This window comes from Ranitomeya variabilis, chromosome 1, assembly GCF_051348905.1.
Source record: "Ranitomeya variabilis isolate aRanVar5 chromosome 1, aRanVar5.hap1, whole genome shotgun sequence".
NCBI classification, from domain to species: domain Eukaryota; kingdom Metazoa; phylum Chordata; class Amphibia; order Anura; family Dendrobatidae; genus Ranitomeya; species Ranitomeya variabilis.
The window spans coordinates 1,100,643,239-1,100,656,464 of record NC_135232.1 but is presented as its reverse complement, the minus strand read 5'-3'; the positions used below and the strand labels follow the sequence as shown (position 1 = coordinate 1,100,656,464).

At 45.2% G+C, this 13,226-nt stretch overlaps 1 protein-coding gene across 3 annotated transcripts in view; it reads left to right on the top strand.

Moving 5' to 3' along the window:
- The window catches only part of SORCS2 (sortilin related VPS10 domain containing receptor 2), a 1,081,958-nt gene that overhangs the window by 874,592 nt on the left and 194,140 nt on the right, over window positions 1-13,226 (top strand). For all 3 annotated transcript variants that reach the window (XM_077280087.1, XM_077280089.1, XM_077280090.1), the window contains exon 8: window positions 984-1,073. In XM_077280087.1, the coding sequence (XP_077136202.1) occupies window positions 984-1,073 (90 nt within the window). The remainder of the gene's footprint in view (window positions 1-983; window positions 1,074-13,226) is intronic.

Below are 13,226 nucleotides of genomic sequence, written 5' to 3'. Positions count from 1 at the left end.
AGTGAGTGCAGCTCTGGGGTATGATACAGGATGTAACTCAGGATCAGTACAGGATCAGTAATGTAATGTATGTACACAGTGACTGCACCAGCAGAATAGTGAGTGCAGCTCTGGAGTATAATACAGGATGTAACTCAGGATCAGTAATGTAATGTATGTACACAATGACTGCACCAGCAGAATAGTGAGTGCAGCTCTGGGGTATAATACAGGATGTAACTCAGGATCAGTACAGGATCAGTAATGTAATGCATGTACACAGTGACTGCACCAGCAGAATAGTGAGTGCAGCCCTGGAGTATAATACAGGATGTAACTCAGAATCAGTAATGTAATGTATGTACACAGTGACTGCACCAGCAGAATAGTGAGTGCAGCTCTGGAGTATAATACAGGATGTAACTCAGGATCAGTACAGGATCAGTAATGTAATGTATGTACACAGTGACTGCACCAGCAGAATAGTGAGTGCAGCTCTGGGGTATAATACAGGATGTAACTCAGGATCAGTACAGGATCAGTAATGTAATGTATGTACACAGTGACTGCACCAGCAGAATAGCGAGAGCAGCTCTGGAGTGTAATACAGGATGTAACTCAGGATCAGTAATGTAATGTATGTACGCAGTGACTGCACCAGCAGAATAGTGAGTGCAGCTCTGGGGTATGATACAGGATGTAACTCAGGATCAGTACAGGATCAGTAATGTAATGTATGTACACAGTGACTGCACCAGCAGAATAGTGAGTGCAGCTCTGGAGTATAATACAGGATGTAACTCAGGATCAGTAATGTAATGTATGTACACAGTGACTGCAAAAGCAGAATTGTGAGTGCAGCTATGGAGCATGATACAGGATATAACTCACGATCAGTAGAGTACAGTATGTGCCATTTTTCCTATTATCATAGTTTAATAATTATGCTATATGAAACGCATTAATATTATTATTTTACAATTTGCTTGTGACTTTTTTTTCAGACAACAGCAGGAAACCAGAGTAAATACTATGTATCCTACCGGCGAAAAGACTTTGTGCAGATGAAGCTTCCAAAATATGCTCTTCCAAAGGTGAGTTAAACAGTTTTTCTGGTACATAGCGATGGACCGCTGGCTGTTCTCGGGATGAGGGTTTGTATAAACAACACATTCTGATATCAGAACCCAATGATTACATCGAGATGAGAACAGAAACCTCACCGCTGTGTGTGAAGGCTGAAGCTACTGATGTAAAACAGCTGTGCCTGAGGCAGGACACAGCAGTGCCAGCCTAATTGTACTGTCTGTATATTAACGCCAGCCAGTCAGCTGATCTGTAGGGGTGCCGGGAGTCTGACCGCCAGAAATCAGAAATCGGAAAATAGATACAGACAAAACAATAGTAGATATATGGATGATGAGATTGATAGATATGAGATAGATAGATAGATAGATAGATGATAGATAGATAGGTAGATAGATAGATAGATTTAAAAAAGTCCACATTATATGAACTGAAACATTGCATTTAGCCAATAATGTCCTTACTCTTTGCAATTGGAATTTTGTAGATAGATAGTAATAGATGATAGATAGATAGATAGATAGATAGATAATAAATAGATAGATATATAATAGATGGATAGATAGATAGATAGATAGATAGATAGATAGATAGATAATTGCAAAAAGTGAGAGCAGCACAGAAAAACAAATTCAGAGTGCAAAGCCCCTCAGGCATGTACCAAACCTTATAATAAGAGCCGAAAAAGTCAGAGGCAGCACACCATTGCAAATAAGTTTCAAAAAGTGTTCAGGTTTTAATAGCCCATCATGGCAACGTTTCATCTCATTACATAAAATACATACATATACAGTACATATAACATAGAGTACATACTCACCATCACTTGTCACTTTGATCCTCAAAGCCAGTGTCACCTTTAAAAAATATTAAAATAATAAACAAACACTATACTCCCTGATCCGCAGAAATCCAATAAAAACGAGTGTCCCACGGCCACGACGTTCTCACGTGGAGAGCAGCAGCATCAGCTGATGCGACCGCTCTCTAGGGGCTCCGGGAATACAATGGCGGAAGATATCCTTCCGCACTGTATTCCTCCGCCACTGTAAATAATAGTCCCTAGTCTCACTTTTGGCACTGCTGTGTGAGAAAGTTCCCACGCAGCAATGGCATAAAGTGAGACCCTGAACTGAGGTAACCTCTCAGTGATGCACTGCAGGAGCCATTGTCTCCTGTCAGTGTGTCACTGGAGGTCTTATAGAGCAGTGACATCACCCGATGTTACTGTTCTATAGGGGAGATTGTCGCGTGACACTCGTTGTTAATTGGACTACTGCGGACAGGTAGTATACGGTTTATTATTTTACATTTTTTGCAGGCAATCGAGAATGGTAAGTATGGTTAAATTAAGAATAATAAAATACTTTTTTCTGGCTGTGTCTTAATTTTTTTTAACTCTTTCACTACTCTAGGATTAATAATGGATAGGCATCTTATTTGCGCCTCTCCATTATTAACCCGGCTTAATGTCACCTTACAATAGCAAGGTGACATTAACCCCTTATTACCCCATATCCCACTGCTACTCAAGAGTGGGAAGAGAGGGGCTTAGTGCCGGAATTGGCGCATCTTACAGATGCGCGATTTCCGGGGCAGCTGCGGACTGGTATTTGTACCATCCATGGCCCCTCTCTAGGCTATGAATATCAGCCCGCAGCTGTCTGCATTGCCTTTCTGGCTATAAAAATATAGGAGGACCCCATGTCATTTTTTTTGGGGGGGTCCCCCTATTTTAATTGCCAGTAAAGGCTACGCAGACAGCTGCGGGCTGATATTCATAGCCTGGGAGGGGCCATGGGTATTACACCCTTCCCAGGCTACAAATATTGGCCCCCCGCCGTCGGCTTTCCCCCTCTGGTGCAGAAAATTGCGCGGAAGCCCACGCCATTTTTTTCCGTTTTTTTTTTTTTACTAAACGCTCATCAAGAAACATCGGCCTTTCTATTATATATCTATGGATATATCAATCTATAGATATATTTATAGATAGATATATCAATAGATACATAGATTTTAAATACATAGATTTTTAGTCGTTTAGAAAACACCACAATGTAAAATAGGTGTTTTAGGATTTCTGATTTTTTATCCCCATTGACTTTAGTGAGGATCGGAAATCGGAATTCCCAATCGCTGATTTTCAAGTGTGATTGGACCGATCCTTTCCAATCCGATTTTTAGGGTGATCGATCAAACCTAGCAGTGACCCAAACAAGTTCAAAGAAAACGTTCCTTTAATGTGTTACTTCACACAGTCCATAAGAATACATAGTACATGGCTTTATGTTTGCAGTTTCTAAACAGGCCGGACTTCCTTTTGTCCAGTTTCCCTGGGTGACCGTACGTCGGGACCAAGTCTCTTTACTCATGCAGTGCACAGCACGCTGTATCCTCCAGATCGCAGCCAGGTAAACAAAAGACAGCCCGAGACGCAGAGTGTCAGTTTCTCTGGTTCCTCTTGCCCCTGTGTTGCCTCACACAGGGAGTGCTCTGCAGACAATTGCTCTGTCTGCTTCCAAACCAACACTGACACCTTTCCCACTCTACTACAGTGCTTTTAACCAGTCACTGCTTCCCCATTGCAATCACAGCTACACCTGTGACTGCAATACCGCCTCATGGCCTCAGAACGCCTCCGTGCTCATTCTGGAGAGCACAAACAGCGCCCGCTAGCTGTAACAGGGGTTATTGCGCATTCTGGAGAGCACAAACAGCGCCCACTAGCTGTAACAGGGGTCACTGCACATTCTGGAAAGCACAAACAGTGCCCCCTAGCTGTAACATGGGTCACTGCGCATTCTAGAGAGCACAAAGAGCGCCCCCTAGCTGTAACAGGGGTCACTGCCTCACAGTAGATAATAGATAGCTAGATAGATAATAGATAGATCATAGACAGATAGATAAATAGATGATAGATAATAGATAGATAGTTAGATAGAGAGATAGATAATACATAGATAATAGATAGATAGATAGGTAAAGGCTCACTTGCCACCTGTTTACATGAGCCAATAACCCCTTCCCGACCTTTGACGCCACGTAGGCGTCATGAAAGTCGGTGCCAATCCGACCTGTGACGCCTATGTGGCGTCATGGAAAGATCGCGTTCCTGCAGATCGGGTGAAAGGGTTAACTCCATTTTCACCCGATCTGCAGAAACAGGGGGAGTGGTACTTCAGCCCAGGGGGGGTGGCTTCACCCCCCCGTGGCTACGATCGCTCTGATTGGCTGTTGAAAGTGAAACAGCCAATCAGAGCGATTTGTAATATTTCACCTATGAAAATGGTGAAATATTACAATCCAGCCATGGCCAATGCTGCAATACCATCTGCCATGGCTGGAGACCCCGATCTGCCCCCCCCCCACCGCCACCGATCGCCCCCCCTGTCTTCCTTTCTGCCCCGATCTCCTGTCCGCTCCCCTTCTCCCTCCTGTCCGCTCCCCCGGTCCTCCTGTCCGCTGCCCCGGTCCTCCGATCCCCCCCCGTGTTCCGATGCCCCCCCCTCATACTTACCTAGCTTTGATGTCCCTCCCGGTGTCCGGCCGTCTTCTCTATGGGCGCCGCCATCTTGGAAAATGGCGGGCGCATGCGCAGTGCGCCCGCCGAATCTGCCAGCCGGCAGATTCGGTAAAAGTACATTTTGATCGCTGTGATAGGTTCTATCACAGCGATCAAAATAAAAAAATAATAAATAAACCCCCCCCTTTATCACCCCCATAGGTAGGGACAATAATAAAATAAAGAAAATATATTTTTTTCTTTTTCCACTAGGGTTAAGGTTAGAACTAGGGTTAGAACTAGGGGTAGGGTTAGGGTTAGGGGTAGGGTTAGGGTTACGGGTAGGGTTAGGGGTAGGGTTAGGGTTATGGCATGTGCACACAGTGCGGATTTGGCCGCGGATCCGCAGCGGATTGGCCGCGGATCCGCAGCGGATTGGCCGCTGCGAATTTGTAGCAGTTTTCCATCAGGTTTACAGTACCATGTACACCTATGGAAAACCAAATCCGCTGTGCCCATGGTGCGGAAAATTCCGTGCAGAAACGCTGCTTTGTATTTTCCGCAGCATGTCAATTCTTTGTGCGGATTCCGCAGCGTTTTACACCTGTTCCTCAATAGGAATCCGCAGGTGAAATCCGCACAAAAAAACACTGGAAATCCACTGTAAATCCGCAGGTAAAACGCAATGCCTTTTACCTGCAGATTTTTCAAAAATCGTGCGGAAAAATCTCACACGAATCCGCAACGTGGGCACATAGCCTTAGGGTTAGGGTTGGAATTAGGGCTAGGGTTGGAAATAGGGTTAAGATTAGGCTTGTGGTTAGGGTTACGGATAGGGTTAGGGGTGTGTTGGGGTTACAGTTGTGGTTAGGGTTGGGATTAGGGTTAGGGTTGGGATTAGGGTTAGGATTAGGGTTAGGGTTGGAATTAGGGTTACGGGTGTGTTGGGGTTAGGGTTGTGGTTAGGGGTGTGTTGGGGTTAGGGTTGTGATTAGGGCTATGGCTACAGTTGGGATTAGGATTAGGGGTGTGTTGGGGTTAGTGTTGAAGTTAGAATTGAGGGGTTTCCACTGTTTAGGCACATCAGGGGTCTCCAAACGCAACATGGCGCCACCATTGATTCCAGCCAATCTTGCGTTCAAAAAGTGAAATGGTGCTACCTCCCTTCCAAGCCCCTACGTGCGCCCAAACAGTGGTTTACCCCCACATATGGGGTACCATCGTACTCAAGACAAACTGGGCAACAACTGTTGGGGTTAAATTTCTCCTGTTACCCTTTAAAAAAAAAAATTACTTGCTAAAACATAATTTTTGAGGAAAGAACAATTATTTTTTATTTTCACGGCTCTGCGTTGTAAACTTCTGTGAAGCACTTGGGGGTTGAACGTGCTCACCACACATCTAGATAAGTTCCTTGGGGGGTCTAGTTTCCAAAATGGGGTCACTTGTGGGAGGTTTCTACTGTTTAGGCATATCAGGGGCTCTGCAAATGTAACATGATGCCCGCAGACCATTCCATCAAAGTCTGCATTCCAAAACGTCACTACTTCCCTTCCGAGCCCCGGCATGTGCCCAAACAGTGGTTTACCCACACATATGGGGTATCAGCGTACTCAGGAGAAACTGGACAACAACTATTGGGGTCAAATTTTTCCTGTTACCCTTGCAAAAATAAAAAATTCTGGGCTAAAAAAATATTTTTGAGGAAAGGATACACATTTATTATTTTCACGGCTCTGCGTTATAAACTTCTGTGAAGCACTTGGGGGTTCAAAGTGCTCACCACACATCTAGATAAGTTCCCTTGGGGGTCTAGTTTCCAAAATGGAGTCACTTGTGGGGAGTTCCTACTGTTTAGGCACATCAGGGGCTCTGCAAACGCAACCTGATGCCCGCAGAGCATTCCATCAAAGTCTGCATTTCAAAATGTCACTACTTCCCTTCCGAACCCCGACGTGTGCCAAAACAGTGGTTTACCCCCACATATGGGGTATCAGCGTACTCAGGAGAAACTGGACAACAACTTTTGGGGTCCAATTTCTCCTGTTACCCTTGGGAAAATAAAAAATTGTGGGCTAAAAATCATTTTTGAGAAAAGAAAAATTATTTTTTATTTTCATGGCTCTGCGTTATAAACTTCTGTGAAGCACTTGGGGGTTTAAAGAGCTCACCACACTTCTAGATTAGTTCCTTGGGAGGTCTAGTTTCCAAAATGGGAGTCACTTGTGCGGGAGCTCCAATGTTTAGGCACACAGGGGCTCTCCAAACGCGACATGGTGTCCACTAATGATTGGAGCTAATTTTCCATTCTAAAAGCCAAATGGCGTGCCTTCCCTTCCGAGCCTTGCTGTGCGCCCAAACAGTGGTTTACCCCCACATATGGGGTATCATCATACTCAGGACAAACTGGACAACAACATTTGGGGTCCAATTTCTCCTATTACCCTTGGGAAAATAAAAAATTCTGGGCTAAAAATCATTTTTGAGGAAAGAAAAATTATTTTTTATTTTCACGGCTCTGCGTTATAAACTTCTGTGAAGCACCTGGGGGTTTTAAGTGCTCACTATGCATCTAGATAAGTTCCTTGGGGGGTCTAGTTTCCAAAATGGGGTCACTTGTAGGGGAGCTCCAATGTTTAGGCACACAGGGGCTCTCCAAACGCGACATGGTGTCCGCTAACGATTGGAGCTAATTTTCCATTCAAAAAGTCAAATGGCCCTCCTCCCCTTCCGAGCCTTGCCGTGCACCCAAACAGTGGTTTACCCCCACATATGAGGTATCGGCGTACTCAGGAGAAATTGCCCAACAAATTTTAGGATCCATTTTATCCTGTTGCCCATGTGAAAATGAAAAAATTGAGGCTAAAAGAAATTTTGTGTGAAAAAAAAGTACTTTTTCATTTTTACAGATCAATTTGTGAAGCACCTGAGGGTTTAAAGTGCTCACTATGCTTCTAGATAAGTTCCTTGGGGGGTCTAGTTTCCAAAATGGGGTCACTTGTGGGGGAGCTCCAATGTTTAGGCACACAGGGGCTCTCCAAACGTGACATGGTGTCCGCTAGCGATGGAGATAGTTTTTCATTCAAAAAGTCAAATGGCGCGCCTTCCCTTCCGAGCCTTACCATGTGCCCAAGTAGTGGTTTACCCCCACATGTGAGGTATCGGTGTACTCAGGAGAAATTGTCCAACAAATTTTAGGATCTATTTTATCCTGTTGCCCATGTGAAAATGAAAAAATTGAGGCTAAAATAATTTTTTTGTGAAAAAAAAGTACTGTTTCATTTTTACGGATCAATTTGTGAAGCACCTGGGGGTTTAAAGTGCTCACTATGCTTCTAGATAAGTTCCTTGGGGGGTCTAGTTTCCAAAATGGGGTCACTTGTGGGGGAGCTCCAATGTTTAGGCACACGGGGGCTCTCCAAACACGACATGGTGTCCGCTAAAGATTGGAGCCAATTTTTCATTCAAAAAGTCAAATGGCGCTCCTTTCCTTCCAAGCCCTGCCGTGTGCCCAAACAGTGGTTTACCCCCACATATGAGGTATCAGCGTACTCAGGACAAATTGGACAACATCGTTCGTGGTCCAGTTTCTCCTTTTACCATTGGGAAAATAAAAAAATTGTTGCGAAAAGATCATTTTTGTGACTAAAAAGTTAAATGTTCATTTTTTACTTCCATGTTGCTTCTGCTGCTGTGAAACACCTGAAGGGTTAATAAACTTCTTGAATGTGGTTTTGAGCACCTTGAGGGGTGCAGTTTTTAGAATGGTGTCACTATTGGGTATTTTCAGCCATATAGGACCCTCAAACTGACTTCAAATGTGAGGTGGTCCCTAAAAAAAATGGTCAAATTTTAACCCTTATAACTTCCTAGCAAAAAAAAAAAATTGTTTCCAAAATTGTGCTGATGTAAAGTAGACTTGTGGGAAATGTTATTTATTAACTATTTTGTGTCACATAACTCTCTGGTTTAACAGAATAAAAATTCAAAATGTGAAAATTGCGAAATTTTCAAAATTTTCGCCAAATTTCCGTTTTTTTCACAAATAAACTCAGAAATTATCGACCTAAATTTACCACTAACATGAAGCCCAATATGTCACGAAAAAACAATCTCAGAATCGCTAGGATCCGTTGAAGCGTTCCTGAGTTATTACCCCATAAAGGGACACTGGTCAGAATTGCAAAAAACGGCAAGGTCATTAAGGCCAAAATAGGCTGGGTCATGAAGGGGTTAAAGACACCTGTCTTTTGCATGCCATTTGCTATTGAGTGCTGCCCACTTTTTCACTTTTCTTTACTTTACAGACAGAAAGACAGATAGAACTAGATGCATATATTTTTTTTAGCAGCGTTTGGCTTGGGCTTGAGCCATGGCGACTTGATGGACAAACAGAGGCTGGACAGACATCTGTCTGAGATGGTTTAGTGAATCCTGCATTGAGCAGGGGGTTGGACACGATGACTCTAGAGGTCCCTTCCAACTCTAACATTCTATGATTCTATGAGTGATCTGTAGGAAGATTGATCTTGTACAAGCCTAGACAGGTCCACCAGGTTCTTCTCTGCTATAGTCTTGATTATAACAAGCCATCTGGTTGCTGGTCTTCTTGTTCCTTCTGGTCTTCCGACCATGATGTCCTTCTCCAGTGATTGCTCTCTTCGTATGATTTGTCCACAATAAGCAAGTTGTAGTTTGGTGATCCTTTGCTTTGAGTGACATTGTCTAGCTTAATTCGTTCCAAAATTGATGCTTGTTCTTCTTGCCATCCATGGTATTGATAACCTCCTTCTCCCGCACCACATTTCCAAGGTGTTGATTCTTCTTCTGTCTTGTTTCTTTAATTGTATAATTATGGTGCTTTTTATAGCATTACTCCGGGATGCTCTTTTTTCTGTTACAAAGAAATAAATATATCCAAGTAGACAGAAACAGATGCGACACTCACCAATGTATGAAAAAGTCAGTTACTTTATTCCAAACATGAGAGGAACAGCAGGAAGAAATGTGAAATACTAAAATGATTTGTAATCCCAGAACGATAAAGTTTATAGACAATAAAAATGCTTTTTTAATTCTCCAGTTTTATTTGCTTCGGCAAGGAAAGACAGATTATATTCCAACATTAACGTTTCAACCAAATAGATTTTTTTTTGCTTTGCATAATATGTACAAAATGTACATGTGATCAGAAGTTTATATATAATATGGCCAAAGATTATGTCACACAATCTAAAGAAATATATACAGTAAGTTGCAAAAGGACAAAATAGTATAAATAAATGGGGCTGTGAGGCTATCCTCTCAAAATCTCCTCAAATCCATAGAGGACAATGCAGATGGAACAGTTGTTATCTGTAGAGTAAATATGACAGATATGCCAGAAAGGGTTAACTTGGTCTGAAGATCTGTAGGTTGTGGGTACGTTTAGAGCAGCAAGTAACAAACGTATTACATTGTAGATTTAATATACAAAAAAGAGGTACGGTGCTAATAAAGTTACAAATAAATGAAAAAAAAAATGAAGAGACATCTATATTAGGCCCAAACAGTGCAAAAATAAAAGGGTTACATACAGAAACTTCTGACGGATGGAATCTGTGAGATGTCCTGGCAGAAATGAGGACAGATCTACAATGCATGTTGTATCTCACGGGTCTGACAATGAGTTTTTCCGGATTGGATATTGGGTCTCATCCACATCTCACCCCTTTCTTGGCCATAGTGAGAGGAAGCATGGAAAATTGGTGCAAAGACATGATTGTAATTTGTTATATTTTCCTACAGTCCCTCCTAGTAGAATAATATGACCACCATATTTCCAAGTTCAATTTCACCATCCTGGACACACCAAACACCATTATGATTATCCATAATTCGATTTTATATTACACTTCTTTGTTTTTCACACGGTCAGTATTTGGTCAGTATTTTACATCAGTATTTGTAGCCAAAATCAGGAGTGGAACAATCAGAGGAAAAGTATAATAGAAACATATGCACCCAGTGGCGTAACTACAAAGTTATGGGCCCCGGTGCGAACTTCCAAATGGGGCCCCCCCCGCCATAAAATTCAATGTAACCCCCATAGAATACAATGCAGCCCCCCTCATAGTATAATGCAGCCCCTCCATACAGGGGCAGTGAGAAAGACACGAGCAAATGGTGACTAGGGGGCAGGGGAGAGGGCACAAGTGGGCAAGGAAGACAGGCACAAGGGGACACATGGGGGCTAGGAGGCAGGGGAGAAGGTTACAAGGGGACTAGTGGGCAAGGGAGACTGACACAAGGGGCACATGGGGACAAGTGGGCAAGGGAGACTGACACAAAGGGCACATGGGGACTAGTGGACAAGGGAGACTGGCACACGGGGACACACGGGGACAAGGGACAAGCACAAGGGGACAAGGGAGACAGGCACAAGGGGACACACAGGGACTAGTGGGAAAGGGAGACTGACACACAGGGACTAGTGGGCGAAGGAGACTGACACAAGCACAAGGGGACAAAGGAGACTGACACAAGCACAAGGGGACATAGGAGACAGGCACATGGGGACACACAGGGACTAATGGGCAAGGGAGACTGGCACATGGGGACACAAGCATAAGGGAGACAGGCTCAAGGGGACACACGGCCCCCTGACCTGCCAGAGCCGCTTGCAGCTGTGACCGTGGTAGTTACGCCGCTGCCTCACACACACACACTACAGATATCACACACACACTACAGATATCACACACACACACACACACATCATACTACAGATATCACACACACACTACAGATATCACACATACACACATACTACAGATATCACACACACACTACAGATATCACACACACACTACAGATATCACACACACACATCATATTACAGATATCACACACATACTACAGTTATCACACACACACTACAGATATCAAACACACACTACAGATATCACACACACACTACAGATATCACACACACACAGACATACTACAGATATCACACACATACTACAGTTATCACACACACACTACAGATATCACACACACACATACTACAGATATCACACACACACACACACACACACACACACACACACACACACACACACACACACACCAGAGATACCAGCTCATATACACAACTCACAATCTCCTCTCTGGTACAGGGGTGGCTGATGTAAACCGGCTGCAGCTCCTCAGCTTCTCCTGACTAAAGCGGCTCTGTCCCGCACCTCCCCCCTGCTCTCGCCTTCTGTCCCGGGGTTATTTTGGCTTTCTCTTAAATACGATCTCATTCAGAGGTACATGAGATGTATGAGGGGGAAAAAACAGATTGAGAAGCTGTCTCATCGTGATGACTGGAGCTGCTTCCTGTCTCTCACGTGCCCCGGCTGCCCCCTTCCCCTAGATACGCCTCGGACTGTTGCTGTGCAGGAGGAATCCCCTGCACTGCAATATGGTGTTGGGTGCCAGCACAGCCCGCACAGTGGTCTATCCAGCACAGCCCGCACAGTGGTCTATCCAGCACAGCCCGCACAGTGGTCTATCCAGCACAGCCCGCACAGTGGTCTATCCAGCACAGCCCGCACAGTGGTCTATCCAGCACAGCCCGCACAGTGGTCTATCCAGCACAGCCCGCACAGTGGTCTATCCAGCACAGCCCGCACAGTGGTCTATCCAGCACAGCCCGCACAGTGGTCTATCCAGCACAGCCCGCACAGTGGTCTATACAGCACAGCCCGCATCTCTCGCCCCCCCGAGAATGCCCCCACAGTCCAGTAAAAAAAACAAAAAAACACTCTCCTTACCTTTCCTCTTGCCAGCGTTGCTTCCTGCTCCGATCTCAGGCTCGGCTGCAGTCTGCCCGGGACACAGCAGGTGCGCGATGATATGACGTCATCGCGCACCTGCAGTGTCAGAGGCAGAGCGGGGAATGATGGGAGAGGGAGCGTCTGTAGACGCTCTCTCCTCCGTCATTGCATTTAACTGTACCGGCGTCATAGACGCCGGTATAGTTGAATGCGACGGCGGGGGGGGTGAGTCGGTGGCGGGGGGAGGCGGATCGAGCAGCCCATGACTGGCACCGGCTCTTCTGGCATTTGCCAGAAGTGCCCGATGGCCAGTCCGGCCCTGCTCTGACCTGCCGGCCCCGGGCCCCTGACCTGCCGGGCCCGGTCGCAGTGGCAACCGCGGTAGTTACGCCCCTGTCCATACTGTACAATGGCCACACATAGTGCTCTATACTGTACAATGGCCACACATGATGCTCCATACTGTACAATTGGCCACACATGATATTGCCTACAGTATAATGGCCACACATAGTTACTCCTACACACGCGGCTGAGCTCCGTACACATTGCACATGCGGCTCCCCTCCGTACACCTCGTACACACCCGGCTCCGCTCCGTACACCTTGCACACACGGCTCCGCTCCGTATACCTCGTACACACATGGCTCCGATCCGTACACCTCGTACACACACGGCTCCGATCCGTACATCTCGTACACACACGGCTCCGCTCCGTATACCTCATACACACGGCTCCGCTCCGTACACCTCGTACACACACGGCTCCGCTCCGTACACCTCGTACACACACGGCTACGCTCCGTACACCTCGTACACACACGGCTCCGCTCCGTATACCTCATACACACGG